We start from the raw sequence: 18396 nt of genomic DNA on the forward strand, positions 1-18396 counted from the left end.
CAGAACATATAACCTATAAATCCTTTTTTATATTATAATTCCCTCAAATTTATTGGGACGCATGATTATTCCCCAAATGTCATTTTTCCGAAATGTCATTTTACCGAACTGCACTTTTGCGAATAGTCATTTTTGCGAAAAGCCATTTTTGCGAAATGTCATTTTTACGAATAGTCATTTTTGCGAAAAGCCATTTTTACGAAAAGTAATTTTAGCGAAAAGTCATTTTTACGAATCGAAATTTTTACGAATTGTCTTTTTTGCGAATCGACATTTTTACGAATCGCCATTTTTACGAATTGTCACTTTTGCGAATCGACATTTTTACGAATTGTCATTTTTGCCAATAGCCATTTTTGCGAAAAGTCATTTTTACGAATTGTCGTCTTTGCGAATTGTCATTTTTGCGAATTGTCACTTTTGCGAATCGACATTTTTATGAATTGTGACTTTTCCGAAAAGTCATTTGTGCGAAAAATACAATAGTAAACTTGTAGGTATATATATAGATTCACTATTGTATTTTTCGCAAAAATGACAATTCGCAAAAACGACAATTCGCAAAAATGAAAATTCGTAAAAATGGCTATTCGCAAAAATGACATTTCGTAAAAATGTCGATTCGCAAAAGTGACAATTCGTAAAAATGGCTTTTCGCAAAAATGACTATTCGCAAAAGTGCAGTTCGGTAAAATGACATTTGGGGAATAATCATGCGTCCTAAATTTATTATTTATTATTTATTAATATAGAAAAACTAATTTGGCTTTAACGGCGTTCGGGCGTTGGAAGGTCTGTGAAATTTCTAGGTTACGTGAGACCTCTGACTGCGGTTTAAATGATGTGAAATAGGTAAACAAACATTTTTCAACCACTTTTTCTCTAAACACAGACACTTTTTACAAAATATGTCAACCCAGTGTGCACGTTCTGGAACTGTTCTGTAACAGTTAATGGAAATAAAGAACAGTTACAGAACGGTTCCGGAATTGTTCCGGAACGTGCACACTGGGAACGTACAACGGGTAAGGATCTTCTATAAAATACAATAATCCAAAAGATTGTTTAAATCCATGCAGAAACACGGTTCTAAAATATAAAATTTAAAAGTACAATTTTACTGTGTTTAGAGAAAAAGTGGTTGAAAAATGTTTTTTTTACATTTCACGTCATTTAAACCAGCCAGTGCCGTATTTTGTGGGGCACGATGACAACAATCAAACATAACCTAAAAATGTACACAACCCTTTTCGAGATTCCTGAAAATTTCCTAACTATTTACGGCAAAATATACATTCCCAGTGAGAAATTTCTTACCGGTCCAATATCGGTCCAATATTGGGAGCCAAGAGACCAATCATCGGTCCAATAAAGGCTCCCAATATTGGACCAATATGGGCTGATGCTTGGGATGTAACGGGTTCGCCAAGCATCGGTTGTTAATATTGGTCCAATATTGGCCGAATATTGGCAACCAAGAGAAAAAAAATTTTTTAAATAAATTTTTTTAATTAAATAATAATAATAAAAAATTAATGTTTATAATTTTTGTTTAATATATTTATCATTGAAAAATCAATGATAGGCGAGAGATATCCGCATCATTAAATAGATTCGCAGATATACTCTAGTCTCGCGACGAATCTCTCGATACTTATATATACTGGAGTCGCCGTGTCAGCTGCGAGAACGGTTACAGCGTCCCTCTTGCGGCAGAGATAAGAATTGTCACGTAAACTGCGGGTATAATAAGGCCGTCGGTAAAGCGATTTAGCAGTTTACGTGACAATTCTTATCTCCGCCGAAAGAGGGACGCTGTAACCGTTCTCGCAACTGACACGGCGACTCCAGTGTATATAAGTATCGAGAGATTCGTCGCGAGACCAGAGTATATCTGCGAATCTGTTTAATGACGCGGATATCTCTTGCCTATCATCTGCGAATCTATTTAATGACGCAGATATCTCTCGCCTATCATTGATTTTTCAATGATAGAATTTTTTTGCAGAATGCTATTTCCTAATAGCTGCTGCATTTTTAAATAATTATAATTTATAAATAATAAATTATTTATTATTTACATGAATTATTAAAAATAAATAATTAAACAAATAAATATATTCAACAAAAATTATAAACATTAATTTTTTATTATTATTATTTAATTAAAAAGAATTTATTTAAAAAAATTTTTTCTCTTGGTTGCCAATATTCGGCCAATATTGGACCAATATTAACAACCGATGCTTGGCGAACCCGTTACATCCCAAGCATCAGCCCATATTGGTCAAATATTGGGAGTCAATCGGCGCCCAGCACGGCAACCAATATTGGACCGATTAAAGTCTATTGGCAATTTCTCACTGGGTTGTTAGAGATAGCAAACTTACTAAAAACTGTTTTTCTCGACTCAGAACTACAATAATGTTCGGGAATTTATATCACCGTCCGGTGATTTGATTCGTTGATTATTGAATATTTTAAATAAAAGAAAATAAAAAATTAAATTTCTTCTTTTAAATTTTGTTAGTTTAGGGGACATTGGGAAATTGTGGCCCAACTCCATTATATAATACCTAATATTTATAAGTTTTATCATCCAATTTTTTTTATTTTCTTTTGTTCGTTCAAAGTAAATTTTTCATTATAGCATTTCATGACTTTACAACGCTTTACAATTACCTATAAACCGTAAACAACAATCACAGCTGAAAAATTGCATTCAAATATTTATTTTGGGTGTTCATGGTTTTATTGTTTTTACAAAGATTTTCAAGAATTAATTACGAAAAATATTTTTTTAATTATTGTATCATTGATACTGTGACTCCAAAAAGAAATTTTGCATCAAATTAAAGTGAATAAATAGTACAAAGATTTTTGTAAAATGAAGCATTTGGGGAATATTGTGAGCCACGTTTTTTGGAAAAGTATTTGTTGCTTGCTTTTGGCGATTTAATTGCACAATTCAAGTACATATTATTAAAATCACTCATAGCTATATTAATTTAACGAAAACAATTCGTTTCATTTCGATTCATGCGACAGGTCTGTTCATTTAAACTGTGTAATTAATTGAGCCAATTTTACTTGTCCAAATTGTGATTCAGATTAACATTTTCTTACTTTTTCTTTTCTAATTTTAAACTAATAATTAAACATTTATAACATTTTTAATATTTCCAAAAATTTAATAAATATATTTCATCGTTATTTTTTATTTTGAACTTAATTTAGGCAGTGGTCCACAATTATTCCCCAACATTTTTAAAAATCATAAAAGCGCACCGTTTGGTAAAACTGAAATTTCTTTTAGATAAGTGATGATTTTGGGAAATTGACTATGATATGTTAGTTTATACTTCCAACTGACACAAAAAATTTTTTAATTTAAAAAAAATTTTTTTGTGTAAGATATTGAGCTAAGAAAAAGTGTGGCCCACAATACCCCAATCTCCCCTATATTTAAAATTTCTATAATTTAATTAAAACCGCTGCCAAATTGTATATTTTTTTATAATTTTGGTGCTCATTTCATGAACACTTCGCTTCCTCATAGAGATAAAAATAATAGAAATATATGAATAACTTTTTATAAATATGGTAAAAGTGATAGAATTTTGTGTCAATCAATGTATTTTTAAATACCCTACAAGATATTAGTTATAATAGTTTAATAGTTAAACAAAAATGTTGAGAAAATGTCATTTTCCACAATTTTTGGTTTTTAAAATACTAATAATTTCGAAATTTGTTATCGAATTAGGTTCAAAAATAGGTCAATCGAAGCGTTTTTTAATGCTCTACAAGTTGGTAACGATAATTTTAAAGTTACTTCTACATTTTTCAATAAAATTTTCAAAACAGACTTATTTTCTAAAATTTTTGATTTTTAAAAGTTTATAATATCTCCGGTTAATATGGACGAAACATGTTCAATTAAGGCTCAAAAGATGCGTCTAAAAAAACTCTACAAAATTGAGCGGCCGGATCGTAGAAGGGCACGTAAATTTTTCTCGAGCGAAATCTAAGTCCCCTGAACACTCAAAATTCAACTTCTGAATTTAAATATTTTAAATACACATCCTTATAGAAAATTTCATTCCGCATCTTTTTTTCTTATGAAATTTTTTTCTATCTATTACCGTTTTCGAAATATTTTAGAAAAACTGTTTTTTTTAATACTGTAAATTTAATGACATTTTTCACTTCAACTCGCGATATTTCAGACAATTTTAAAAATTTTTCAATGAAACAAAAATGAAAATACGTCTTAAGGTATTCTACGAATGATAAAAAAAGAAAAAAGTGGTTTTCTTTATAAACAAAATTGTTATTAATTTTTTTCTTTATTAATGTAAAAATCACGAACTACAATCTTCACGGCTCTCGTTTAACTTGCGAATTTTTAGTAACAGAGAACTTTCAGTAAGAAAGTTGTTCATTATGATCCAAAAAAGTTTTCTGGAAAATAATAAGGTTAATAATTAATTAGTGTCGAAATGGTAAATGTTTAAAGTTGCTAGCGACCAAACGCATAGCACGCGTCACTCGCCATAGTTGCTTGGGAGTGTTGTTTCATAGGTTATGGCCAGTGGCGCGTGCTATGCGTTTGGTCGCTAGCAACTTTAAACATTTACCATTTCGACACTAATTAATTATTAACCTTATTATTTTCCAGAAAACTTTTTTGGATCATAATGAACAACTTTCTCACTGGAAGTTCTCTGTTACTAAAAATTCGCCCGTTAAACGAGAGCCGTGAAGATTGTAGTTCGTGATTTTTACATTAATAAAGAAAAAAATTAATAACAATTTTGTTTATAAAGAAAACCACTTTTTTCTTTTTTTATCATTCGTAGAATACCTTAAGACGTATTTTCATTTTTGCTTCATTGAAAAATTTTTAAAATTGTCTGAAATATCGCGAGTTGAAGTGAAAAATGTCATTAAATTTACAGTTTTCAAAAAAACAGTTTTTCCAAAATATTTCGAAAACGGTAATAGATAGAAAAAAATTTCATAAGAAAAAAAGATGCGGAATGAAATTTTCTATAAGGATGTGTATTTGAAATATTTAAATTCAGAAGTTGAATTTTGAGTGTTCAGGGGACTTAGATTTCGCTCGAGAAAAATTTACGTGCCCTTCTACGATCCGGCCGCTCAATAATTATGGAAAAACATTAATAGATGTCCTAACATTTTTTTAAAGTTATGGACAAAAAACGTTTTTTTGCAAAATTGAAAATCCAAAAAAAATTTAGTTAAACTTTATTAATCTTTCACAAAGTACTCTCACTTTATGTCCGCAGGTGAGATCTACAATTTAAAAAAAAATTTAAGCCAAAAGCACTTCATGATTTCAAGATATTTATGAAAATGTGATGTTTACACACACACACACACACACACACACACACACATAATCATATTTTTCAAAAATGTCATTTTTGAACTCCTGAGGTCAAATAACAAAGATATGTCAAAAAATCGAACTCGATAAATTTTGGTATTACAATACTTCCTCTATGAGAAAGTAATACAAAAAATATATTCTATTTGATTTTCAAAATAATTATTTATGTTTAAATATAAATCGATGAGAAAACTCATTATGAATAATAATTTTTTAGTTTCATTTTTTTGTCTTTTTTGTTTGTGGCCGTTAAATAAAAAAACAGTATTTAGAACTTTTTATTATTACACAAATTTTGTTTTATTAATTATTCCTCATTACTGGAATATAAATGTTTTTAATAATAAAATTTATTAAATTATTTTAAAAAAATAATCTTTATTTAGTACCTCTACACAACATATTGAATAAAAAAAATTAAATATAAATAAATTTTAAAAATGGTGTCTGTTATTATATACTGTATGAATTTTATTATTATTGCAATAATTGATTACAAACAGTAATTAAAATAAATTACTATTAAACAAACATATATATACCTTTTCCTCAGATTGGTAATGTAATTTATTCTTTGTTTGTAAATTAAAAATGATTTATTTCATCGTGTTTTAAAATAATTTTCTTTCTTCACCAAGCAAAAAATTTAAATAAAGAATAAAAATTTGTTTTAAATAACGAAATAAATAAACAAGTTCACTTTTTATTTATTTACTTTTTCCTCATTTGTATATTATTGAAATAAATAATGTTTATGATCGTTTATTTACCAACTCTTCTTGTTTATTTAAAATTTGTGTGACACTAAATAAAGAAAAAAAAACAGCCGATAAATGAACAATTTGAAAGAGAGAAAAATAACTAGAAAGTATAAATTCAAGGTTGGCTATAATTAATTACTCTTAATTGCTTGTAGACTATTTTTAGTTGGTATTTTTTGAATATTATGTTTGAAATATAAATTTTGTTCCTCTTGTTACAGAAGCAAACGATGTTGAATTAGTGAGATGCTATTGCAATCAGCCAGATTGTGTTTCCCAGTCTTATCTCTGCATGGGCCGTGGATGTTTCACGGAATTGCCATCAAGTTTAAATCCAGCGTCTTTGAGGCCAGAACACAGTCCATATAGTGGTTGTCTGGAGAAAAGTCTCAAGGAAAGACAATGCCCGCCTGGATATTTGTGCTGCGAAGAGGATCTTTGCAATCACATTGACAGTCCTGCCGTGAGGAGTAGGCTCAACAAAACTCTTCAAGGTCGGTTAATTATTATCCTCTCGTTACCTGTTTCATCTTTATCACCCCTTCAAGACTCGTAAATTGTTTAAGTACTTTATCCAAACGCTCGCGATCCATACGAGTCGGTCATCGTCAAAGCCAAAGAGAAACTCTTGGAACGACGCTTCGTTGACCTCTCGATTCCTCTGATTAAAGTTTTTTTTTTAATTCACTGTTTTTTCTTTATCTCTTTTTTTGCCTGTCAAGCATCATATTCTTCACTCCGCGAGTCTAGACGTCGTGGAATCAACAAATTTAATGATAATATACTCCAGTATTGTAGATAATTCATTTCGAACGATGTAATTACAAGTCGGAGAGAATTTCTAACAAGAAACTCGCCCTGATATGGAACCCTTTGGAATCTACGCGGCAAATAAAATTTTTTATTATCATTATTATATATGAAAATATTCATTTATTGAGATAAAATTATTACGTACAAATATAAAAAATACATAAATAATAAGCAAATAATTCAGTTTAAATAATTATAAACATAAAAATTTGAACAAATCTTGTAAACTGGAACCGGAATGGGAATGAATTTTCGTCTGGAAAAAATTATTCTGCAATCCTAACAATTTTTTTCTACTAAAAAATTCAAAATCCCTATTATGGTAGAAACAAAGCCATCCTTTGCGATTCTATATAGTTGACCAAAATTACACTGTAAAGAAAAAAGGGGATTTAAATTTGCCTTCACAGGGTGTCTACTATATTTTTGTTCAATAAAATTCCCGATTTTTTTTCTCATCAAAATTTAAATTTATTTGATTTCGAACATAAATAAATCTACAAATGGCTTCCAAATTTATTATTAGAGTTTTTTATGAATAATTAAATTCTTTTGACATGTTTCTTTAAATTTTTTAAAAATAATGTTTTTTTAATAATTTTAATTAAAAATTTGGAAAATAATTGAAATAAACAAAGAATTTTTTCAATTTTTTAAAATAATCTTGTCTGTTCATAATTATAATTGAAAATTTGATTAATTCAATTTTATTAAAATGTATTCATACTAATTGAATTTCTGCAAAGAATTTTACTAATATTTATAAAAGTAATTGAATCCTTCCAAAGAATGTTATTACATATTTATAAAAATAATTAAATGTTTGCGTAGAATGTTATTAAAATTTTTGAAAATAATTGAATTGTTTTTTAGATTTTATGAAAATTTATGAAAATTATTGAATTCTTGTAAAGAATATTTTTAAAAAATAATATTCAAAAGAATTTAGTGAATCTGAAGACTTTTACTATTGTTTTTTCAGTTTCTTGAAATAATTGAATTTTTTCGACGAATTTTAATAAAAATTTTAAGAATAATTACATTTTTCGAGGAATTCGATTAAAATTGTATTAAAAATAATTGAAATTCTGCAATGAGTTTTACTATTTATGAAAATAATTCAATAGATTGCGAAGAAATTTTTAAAAATAAAATTATAATTACGGTGACTAACTTCCCTTGATTATTTTCGAAAAATTTAAATAAAAATCTTTAAAAGAAGTTAATTATTTTTAATAGAATGTAAAGAAATTTCAATTATTTTATAAATTTTCAATTATTTGTTAAAAATAAAAAAATTCAATTATCTTGAAACAAAAGAATTAAAAAATTTCCAAAATCTTATTTTATTATTTTGCAGAATTTTCAAAAAAAATTTGCGAAAATTCAATTTTATTAATACTTTGAAAATTCGATTTGTTAAAAAGCTTTTAATGAAATTCTTTAATAAATTTTATTATTTTCAGTTGAATTTCACAAAATTTTTATTAATTCGATAATTTTTCTTAAAAAATATATTTTTACATACTATATTCGAATCAGTGACTGATTTTGTACCACCAAATTAATTATTTTTAACTAATTCAAATTTAGAAAACAGTATAAATATCTATAAAAATTGAAATAAAAAGCGATTTTTTAAAAAGGGGCCATTCAAGTATTACGTAAGCATATTTTTCAGGTTTTTAGACCCCCCCCTCCCCCATCGTAAGATTTTTTATATGTATTAGCGCCATTTTTTCTAATGGAAATAAGCAATAGCTAGACCTCCCCCTCCCCCTTAAATGCTTACGTATAGTACTTGAATGGTCCCAAACAAATTCAAATAATAAAACTTTTTTAATGTGGTGAAAAAATTCCCGGCTATTTCTCGGTTAGTAGACATCCTAGTTCAAAAGAATAAAATTTTGATTTTTTGATATTTTTCAATCGGATATGGCTAGCATTTTAAGTTAGACTAATACCTAAGCTAAGAGTTTGAAAAGTTTCGTCTTAATTTCTTTAATTGCCCTGACAAAAAAATTTTTCCTGACATTTCCCTGACTTTACTGACAAAAAATTTTTTTTCCTGACATTTCCCTGACTTTACTGACAAAATATTTTTTTCCCTGACATTTCCCTGACTTTACTGACATGTGGCCACCCTGAACTTTTCAAAAATCAAATAAAAACTCTACTATCGGCTCAAAAAAAGACTTAAAAGCTCATAACTCAGGTAAAAAATTCATATGATATTAAGACAACCTGATATCATCAACGACACTACTTCTATGAAGTAAGAATTCCTGAAGTGGGCCCCTATTTTTCATTGGGTCGGTGGATTTTTCTCATTCTTATATGTTTCGATAGCCTATGATGGCATAATAAAAACTTGTAAATAGTTTTCCGAAATTCGAATATTTACAAAATCCCACTTTTTTATTGTTAAAATAAAATCTTAAAAGTATTCTCTATTTGATTATTAAAAAAAAATTAAAAAAAAAGATGGAGAACATATTTTTTTTTAACCCCAAAAATTAAAAAGTTAATTTATTTAAACAAATTATATTTTTTAATTAAAATTTTGATCATTTATCTAAAGTACAGTTCTTCAGGTAAACTCTCCTCCAATTTTTATTAAAATCGGTTCATTCGATCGCGAGTAATTAGCTATTTACTAAAACGCTACAAATAACTTTGACCTTGAATAACTTTGGTAAATATTCGAATTTCGGAAAACTATTTACAAGTTTTTATTATGCCATCATAGGCTATCGAAACATATAAGAATGAGAAAAATCCACCGACCCAATGAAAAATAGGGGCCCACTTCAGGAATTCTTACTTACTATACAAAACTGTAAAATACAAAAAAAATTTTGCCTCAATTGAGGCTCCGGATCTTAAAAGGGCACTTTCACCATGTAAAGTATATGCGGAAAGTGCCCTTTTAAGATCCGGAGCCTCAATTATAAATGTTTGAATTTTTGAAGTACATGGATTGTTCTCATCATTATGAAAAGGGTCTACTCCCTTGCAAATAAAGACACAGAATTGTCAACATGAAGTGCAAATTGTGAAATAGTTATTTTCGTAACAAGGGCGCAAAATAGGTGATTTCGCCAAAGTCGTAATCACCTTTGCGCCCATGATGCGAACATAATTTTTTGTCCTAACTGCATGGAAAGTATGGCATTGAGGGCACGCACGATTAAACGCTCATATTAGTTAAAAATTAAGCTCTATATAAACATTATATCGAATGAAGTCTATAATGATAGAAGTTTTAAAATAGAAATAAAAAAATAATGTATTCTGGAAACAAAGTATTTATTTAGAACGTAGTAATTAATAATTAAACAAAACTGAAACAAGAACTTTTAAAATTGACAATTTTGATAAACGAAATGGGAACAAAACCAAATGTCTCATAATTTTTTTTAGAGAAAATAAAAAAAAATTGCAAATTTTTAAAGGTAAAATAAAACAAGTTGAAAATATTTGCAGTTATATAGTCAACTTATAAAGAAAGTCGAAAATGTCGCATTTTAATGAAGAAAATCGAATAATTAACAAGCGGGCGCAAAATACTTTTCCGCCCACTCGGAGGTAGGGGAAGCGGGCGGAAAATACTTTACCGCCCGCTGACGTCATACAAGCGGGCGCAAAATACTTTTCAAATATTTTATTAAAAAAATTTAGCATGCCAGTAGGATATATTTATCCTACTGGCGAATATTAATGAAATTTGTAATATGCTAATATGCTTGCTGATATTGACTGGAATCTTGTTCTTGACACTCAGAATTTAGATGACGCTGTTTCTATTTTTTATGACAAAATTAATCTTGCTATAAAACTCTTTGTACCACTAAAAAAGGTTAGGGATGATAATTATCCACCATGGTTTACTCATCAGCTTAAACGTCTTATATTTTATAAAAAGATAGCGCATAGAAATTTTAAAGTGTCAAATAACTATCAGGATTATCAAGAATTTTCTAGGCTACGTGCTGACTGTAAGAAATTGGCAAGGGAAGCTCATAGTAATTTTATAACTAAAGTCGAAAATAATTTAATATCTAATCCGAAGCATTTCTGGAGTTATATAAATTCTCTTAAAAGCGATACTCTAATTCCTGGGGAAGTTAAGTATAATAATGTTTCTGCGAATACTCCTAATGAAATTGCCAATCTTTTTGCTGATTATTTTAGCTCTGTCCACACTCTATCATCAAGCGATGTTCCTGTTTTTCATTTCGATAATAATTTAACTATTAATATTAATACAATAACTAAAGAAATGATTGCATTGAAGTTGAAAAACTTAAAAGTCAATAAGGGTGCTGGTCCAGACCAGATTCCGCCTGCCCTCCTCAAGTCATGCAGTTCGGTATTAATTGAGCCGTTATTTATTCTTTTTAATCGGTCATTGAAATGTGGAGTATTTCCACTTGTTTGGAAAAGAGGTATTATAGTACCGGTTTATAAAGAATATGATAAGAAAAATATAACTAATTACCGTCCTATAACGCTTTTGAGCTCTTTATCTAAAATTTTAGAAAGCCTAGTTTATGATATAATTTATAATCACGTGGAGCATCTCATTGTAGATGAGCAGCATAGTTTTATGAGGCGCAGGTCTGTATTGACTAATTTGGCTTTGTTTACTAACTTCGTGTCTTCAAATCTTGATAGGGGTATTCAGGTTGATGCGATTTATACTGATTTTGCTAAGGCATTTGACAAGGTTGATCATGTAGTTTTGCTGGCTAAGTTGAAAGCATTGGGATTTTCTCGTGAGTTCATTGTATGGATAAAAGATTATCTGAATAATCGTTATTTATCTGCTCAACATGATTTTTCAGATCCTTTTTTAATAACTTCTGGAGTACCACAGGGCTCGAATCTTGGACCTCTCTTTTTTTATTATTTATAAATGACATACCGATTTCTATAAAACATAGTTCCTTTCTTTTATTTGCAGATGACCTTAAAATTTTTAATAAAATTACCTGTAATCAAGACCTTTATAATCTTCAATCAGATCTTAATAAACTAGTGGGATGGTCATTTAGAAATAAGCTTTTATTTAACAATAATAAATGTTTCATTATCTCGTTTAAAAAAAACTCTGACCTATTAAAATATAATTATACTATAAGCAATAGAATTCTTTCACGGGTCTCCATGATTCGGGACCTGGGTGTTTTGCTTGATGCATCTTTGAATCTTAAATCCCATGTTTTATTAACCATTAATAAAGCAACCAGAACCTTGGGCTTTATTACCAGAAATGCGACTCGCTTTAAGAGCATACTAGCAATGAAGATTTTGTATTTTTCTTTGGTAAGATCAATTATTGAGTTTGCCTCAATCATTTGGTCACCCTATCAAGATTATCTTATGATAGAATTAGAAAGAATACAAAACAAGTTTATGCGTTTTGTTGCGAGGCAGACGGGAATGTCGTTTGATTATTATAGTCATGACTATTCTGAGTTGAGACGGATTTTGGGAATACCACTCTTAAGGAACAGATTTCTTTTTTCAGACTTACTTTTTTTGATTAAGACAATCAATGGTATTATAAATTGCTCACCTTTATTATCGTTATTAAATTTTGCAGTTCCATTTAAACCTTCCAGAAATCCGACTCTATTCAAGGAGTCATTTCTTAAAACTAGTCTTATATTGAATTCAGTGATCGCTAGAATAACTAGAGAGGCTAATGAGTATCACAATGTTATAGATTTCTACGGTGTGCCTCTGGTTACATTTATCAATAGCCTGAGAAATCACATTTTCATGACTGTGTGAACTGTATGCCAGCGTTTGCATTTGAATGAAATTAGTACCCATAGGTTATAAGTACTTCTGTACGAAAGGGATTTTCCCGTGTAAATTAAATAAAATAAAATAAAATAAATTATTGATGCAAAAAAAATTTTTTTGTGCAGTTTTGTATAGGAGGCATTCCATTTCAAAACGACCCCCTTCGTAAACAATTGCCAATGTAAGACAATTTTTAAATGAATATTTCTTTAATTCTTTAGAACCAAATTACTTTTTATATTAGTGATTTCGAAAGTAGAATTTCTGAACTTTCTGATAATAAAAAAATATATTTTTTTAATAATTTAATTTAAATAGAAAATTGAGTTAAAAAGTTAAACTTTGAAAAATCTCAAAACACGTTACCTCCGATTTTAATAAAATTCATATTAAACGAAAGCTTGAATATTGTTCTTTTTATTTATCAAACGATAATAATGGACATTTCAGTGGATTTTGAGAAAATAATTAAATTTTACAGACATTTAGAAGGTTATTATGCATAAATTGGGAAAAACAAATGCCGCCCTATACTTAATAAATGGTTTTCTCAATATAACCTTCGAAATGTTTGTGAAATTTAATTATTTTCTTAAAATCTACTGAGATGTCCATTATTATCGTTTGACAAATAAAAAGAAGAATATTCAAGCTTTCGTTTGATATGAATTTTATTAAAATCGGAGGTAACGTGTTTTGAGATTTTTCAAAGTTTAACTTTTTAACTCAATTTTCTATTTAAATTAAATTATTAAAAAAATATACTTTTTTATTATCAGAAAGTTCAGAAATTCTACTTTCGAAATCACTAATATAAAAAGTAATTTGGTTCTACAGAATGGAAGAAATATTCATTTAAAAATTGTCTTACATTGGCAATTGTTTACGAAGGGGGTCGTTTTGAAATGGAATGCCTCATAGTAAGGTAGGAATAGTGCATCTACTGATATGTAGGTTGTTTTAAGACCAGAAGAATTTTTTTACTTAATTATGAGTTTTCAAAGTTAGAGGGTATACAAATTTTTTGAGCCGATAGTAGCTTCCTATTTCGTGAAAAATCTAAAGATAGATAATATTTATAAGATTTGTTCAATATTATAATATAATAAAATAATGTCCAATATAGCGATCAGTCAGACTGCGCAATTAGCTGTAGTAAAATTTTGCAGGTAATTAATTTAAACGTAATTTTTTTGGCATCTACGGTTTTTTCAGGTTTTTAAGAAATTTTCAAGGTTTCAAAATTGCATTCTGCATACAAAAATATAAATTTCACAAGCAGAAAAAATTATTTATTTATCAATAAAATTAGTAAAATTCAAGATTTAAGAAAAAATCAAGCATAATTCCAGGTTATTTCAAGGTTTTACAAAATTCACATCCAATTCCAAGTTTTCAAAGTTCAATGCCTGGTGGCCACCCTGAGTTAAAAATTAAACATTAAAGGTTAAAAGTTAAACATGTGAGTTGAAAATAGTGTCTTTAGTGGCATTTTTTTCAAAATAGTAGCTAAATAGTGGCATCAACTGAAAAAAGTGTCAAAAAGTGTCAATAGTGGCATGAGTGGGAGGCCTGACTCGAATAGAATAACTATAAACATAAATTTTCAAATTCTATGCAATGTACAGACAAAAGTTTGATCTTATTTATAAAGATAATTAAAAAAATAATTATTAGTAATTATTTTTTGTAGATATTTGAATTTTCCGAAATATATAATTGAAAATACCTATTGAAAATAATTGAATTTAAAAAAATTTTAGTAAAAAAATTCTAAGAGTCACCTATTTTACTTTTTACGACGAAAACAGAATGAGAATGGATTTTCGTCTGAAGAAAATTATTCTGCAATCCTGACAATTTGTTTCTTCACAAAAATTAAAAATCCCTATTATGGTAGAAACAAAACTATCCTTTTCGATTCCAGTCAACCAATTTTCCACTGTAACGAAAAAACAAATGGTTATTTAACTTTTTCTTCCAAATTGTAATAAAATTCAATTTACTATTTATAAATTTTATGGAAACATTTTAAAAGACGAGATGTAAAAGAAACAAAATAATTATTGTTCCACTTTAGCAGGTATAATAACCACAATGAAATTGAGCTCCCGCGTCCAATAACTCGATCTGCGCTTGAACTAAAAAATTCAAGCCAGTCAAGCCGTCAGAAAATGGAAAAAAATAAAAGTCAGAATTTTTAATTTTAAAACATACTACCGTATAGAGCATAAAAATGCCCAACTTTTTTGTCTTTGAAATTTTTTTGTAGGACTTTTATTTTTAATAATAATGGACAAAAACTGAATTTTTTTTATTCTTCAATTTAATTGAATTTCAAAACATAAATCGACTTTTCTCAAACAAATCTTAATGAAATTAATTAAAAATTGATATACTTACTTATCAGGGTCTACCGAAGACAATGAAATGATTGAAACATTAAAAAATGTTTATTGCAAAATTATTTGTTAATATAAATACAGATCTGTCGGTAAATACGTTTTCTCAACTTTGACGAGGAAAAGTGTGCGGTGAACTTTCGAGTTGACACAACTTCCAGTGAGACATTTGTTTATTAACATGTGAAGAAGTTTTTTGGAAATTTTTATTTAAATCGGATGAAAAATAAAGAAGATACATAATGTTTAAAAAAATATGCGTCGTGCGGCGTTTTGACATTTTCACGCAAGAGGAGAAAACTATTGGAAACTATTGCTATTTTCTATTGATTTATTTAAAAATAAGTTTATTCATGTATTATATTTAAAATAAAAACAATTCTATACTTTAGAATTGTTATTAATTTATACTATAACTAACTATACTATACAATTGTACAATTTCTATACTTTATATTTTAATATTATTAAATTTTTTATTATCACTTTACCATTAATTTTTAATTTTAAAACACGTGGTTTATTGAAAATCTTAACAGCAGTAATAAAGTAAACAGTATTTTCTTCAAAAAAATACAAGGACCTGCTTTGTTTACATTAAGGGCATTTGAACCTTGATGACGTTACAGTTTGTGCAAAGCATGTGTGACGTCATCAAGGTTCAAATGCCCTTAACGGTGTTGCGCAATTTCAAACAGTGGTCGCCTTTTAAAAATGGCTGCTTCAACGTAAACGAAATTTCAAAAGGATTTTTCTCCTAATTTGGACAATTATTGAAAAATAGGGAAAAATACTAGTTATACTAAAATTTTGTTCTTTCATTTGTGCACAAGGAATTGAAAATCCAATATAATACACGACGTCAGGAGGTAAAATGAGAAAATTAGATGTGCCCATTAGGTGCTGCCCTCTGGTGGTAATTTTATGTATCGCGCATTTGTTTAACTTTTTCCTATTTTTTTTATTGTCGTTGTAAATCTAAATAAATCTTTTACTGCCTATCATGTTATAAATGTATAGAATTGTTTTTATTTTAAATATAATACATGAATAAACTTATTTTTAAATAAATCAATAGAAAATAGCAATAGTTTTCAATAGTTTTCTCCTCTTGCGTCAAAATGTCAAAACGCCGCACGACGCATATTTTTTTAAACATTATGTATAATCTTTATTTTTCATCTGATTTAAATAAAAATTTCCAAAAAACTTCTTCACATGTTAATAAACAAATGTCTCACTGGAAGTTTTGTCAACTCGAAAGTTCACCGCACACTTTTTCTCGTTAAAGTTGAGAAAACGTATTTACCGACAGGTCTGTGTTTATATTAACAAATAATTTTGCAATAAACATTTTTTAATGTTTCAATCATTTCATTGTCTTCGGTAGACCCTGATAAGTAAGTATATCAATTTTTAATTAATTTCATTAAGATTTGTTTGAGAAAAGTCGATTTATGTTTTGAAATTCAATGAAATTGAAGAATAAAAAAAATTCAGTTTTTGTCCATTATTATTAAAAATAAAAGTCCTACAAAAAAATTTCAAAGACAAAAAAGTTGGGCATTTTTATGCTCTATACGGTAGTATGTTTTAAAATTAAAAATTCCGACTTTTATTTTTTCCATTTTCTGACGGCTTGACTGGCTTGAATTTTTTAGTTCAAGCGCAGATCGAGTTATTGGACGCGGGAGCTCAATTGAAAAATAATTTGTTATTAATAAATTAATATAAAGGTTAATTACATACATACATTTTCTTACAGTGTTAGTTGGTGATTCGAGGGCCTTTTTGGGACCAATTCAACCAACGGGCCAAGGAATACAGAATACAGACGGCTGGTTCCGAACTGCGACGATTGCAGTGCCAATTTGCGGCCTTATAGTTCTTCTAATTTTGGCGACCTTAGCGATTAGGCTGCTTCAACCATTGCCAAATCAAATTGATAAATTGGGCCCACATCGAATGCCCGATAACGCTCCACCTCTACTGGGAACACCGAAAGTGCCTTTGGTCTAAAAAAGACCTCTTCGAAAGGATCCAAAGACTTTTATTTCTATCATTCTAGAATTGTCTTTTTTAGTATAAAAAACTTCACTCGTTTAATTTAATTTCATTCGTAAGTTTCTTTATTTAAAAATTAAATTCCATTTTATTTCTCGACAAAAACAATAAACAGAAAATTCTCTGCTTTATTTGGTTTTAATTTTTCAAATACAGATTAATTATAATTTTTTAATTAGAAAAATGGCTTTATTTTAATTAAACAAAAAAATATGTATATAGAAGAAATAGAAAAGAATTTAATTTTAAAGAAAATCTTTTCATATTTTAAAGAAAAAGTAATTTCTTAAATTGAAAAATTTTGCATTTTTTTATTTAAAAGAAAACTTTTTTAACAATGAGTACAGAATAATTTTAAAAATATTTTAATCTCTCTTAGTCTTCGTTATTTTGTAAATAAAAAAAAAGTGCATTTAAGTTTTAAATAAAGAAATACGAAGGATCCGAAGACTCCTTGAAAGCTGTGAGCCCAAATGGCTCCACTCGGCTGTGAATTTTTTCTTGAAGAAAACATCAGTGTAAATTATATATATTATATAATGTATAAAAAAATATCTTTACTATTCTTCGCGTACCAACATGTTATATATTATTATTATTATTATTATTATTATTATTATATAAATAAATATATATATTTTGTAACTATTAGAAATAAGACTCGCGCATTTTCCTCAAAGCGAGAAAAAAAGAGAGAGACATAAATATTTCATGATGAAATTTGTCATTTTTAGTTGAATTGATAATTCGAAATTGCATAATGTCCAATGACGTAAATAATAATAATAATTAGCCATGATTTCGATAAACTTTCTTTTGTATAAAAATATATTTTATAAAAACACTTATTCGTTTTGTAAAAAGAATACAATTTTTATAAAATAGTCTCTTTTGTAAAAAAATTAGTTTTTTAAATAATTTCTTTCGTAAAAAACAGTTTTATAAAATAATTTCTATTGTGAAAAATTTTTATAAAATTGGTTTCTTTTGTAAAATAAACAACTTATACTATAAAATAATAATTTTTTGTGTAAAAAATACTGCAAATTAAAAAAAAGAAAACTTGCAGAATCTTTTTAAATTGTGGCAAAAGATCTCTTGACAGTGGAGGCTTTACTTATGCTTT

At 27.9% G+C, this 18396-nt stretch overlaps 1 protein-coding gene across 1 annotated transcript in view; it reads left to right on the plus strand.

Moving 5' to 3' along the window:
- Window positions 1–17498, plus strand: part of LOC122497605 (BMP and activin membrane-bound inhibitor homolog) — a 71620-nt gene extending 54122 nt beyond the window's left edge. The window contains exons 3-4 of the mRNA XM_043604834.1: window positions 6399–6671; window positions 16972–17498. Of these exons, the coding sequence (XP_043460769.1) occupies window positions 6399–6671; window positions 16972–17225 (527 nt within the window). The 3' untranslated portion in view covers window positions 17226–17498. The remainder of the gene's footprint in view (window positions 1–6398; window positions 6672–16971) is intronic.
- Window positions 17499–18396: the final 898 nt, after the last annotated feature.

This window comes from Leptopilina heterotoma, unplaced genomic scaffold (assembly GCF_015476425.1).
Source record: "Leptopilina heterotoma isolate Lh14 unplaced genomic scaffold, ASM1547642v1 Lhet_134, whole genome shotgun sequence".
NCBI lineage: Eukaryota > Metazoa > Arthropoda > Insecta > Hymenoptera > Figitidae > Leptopilina > Leptopilina heterotoma.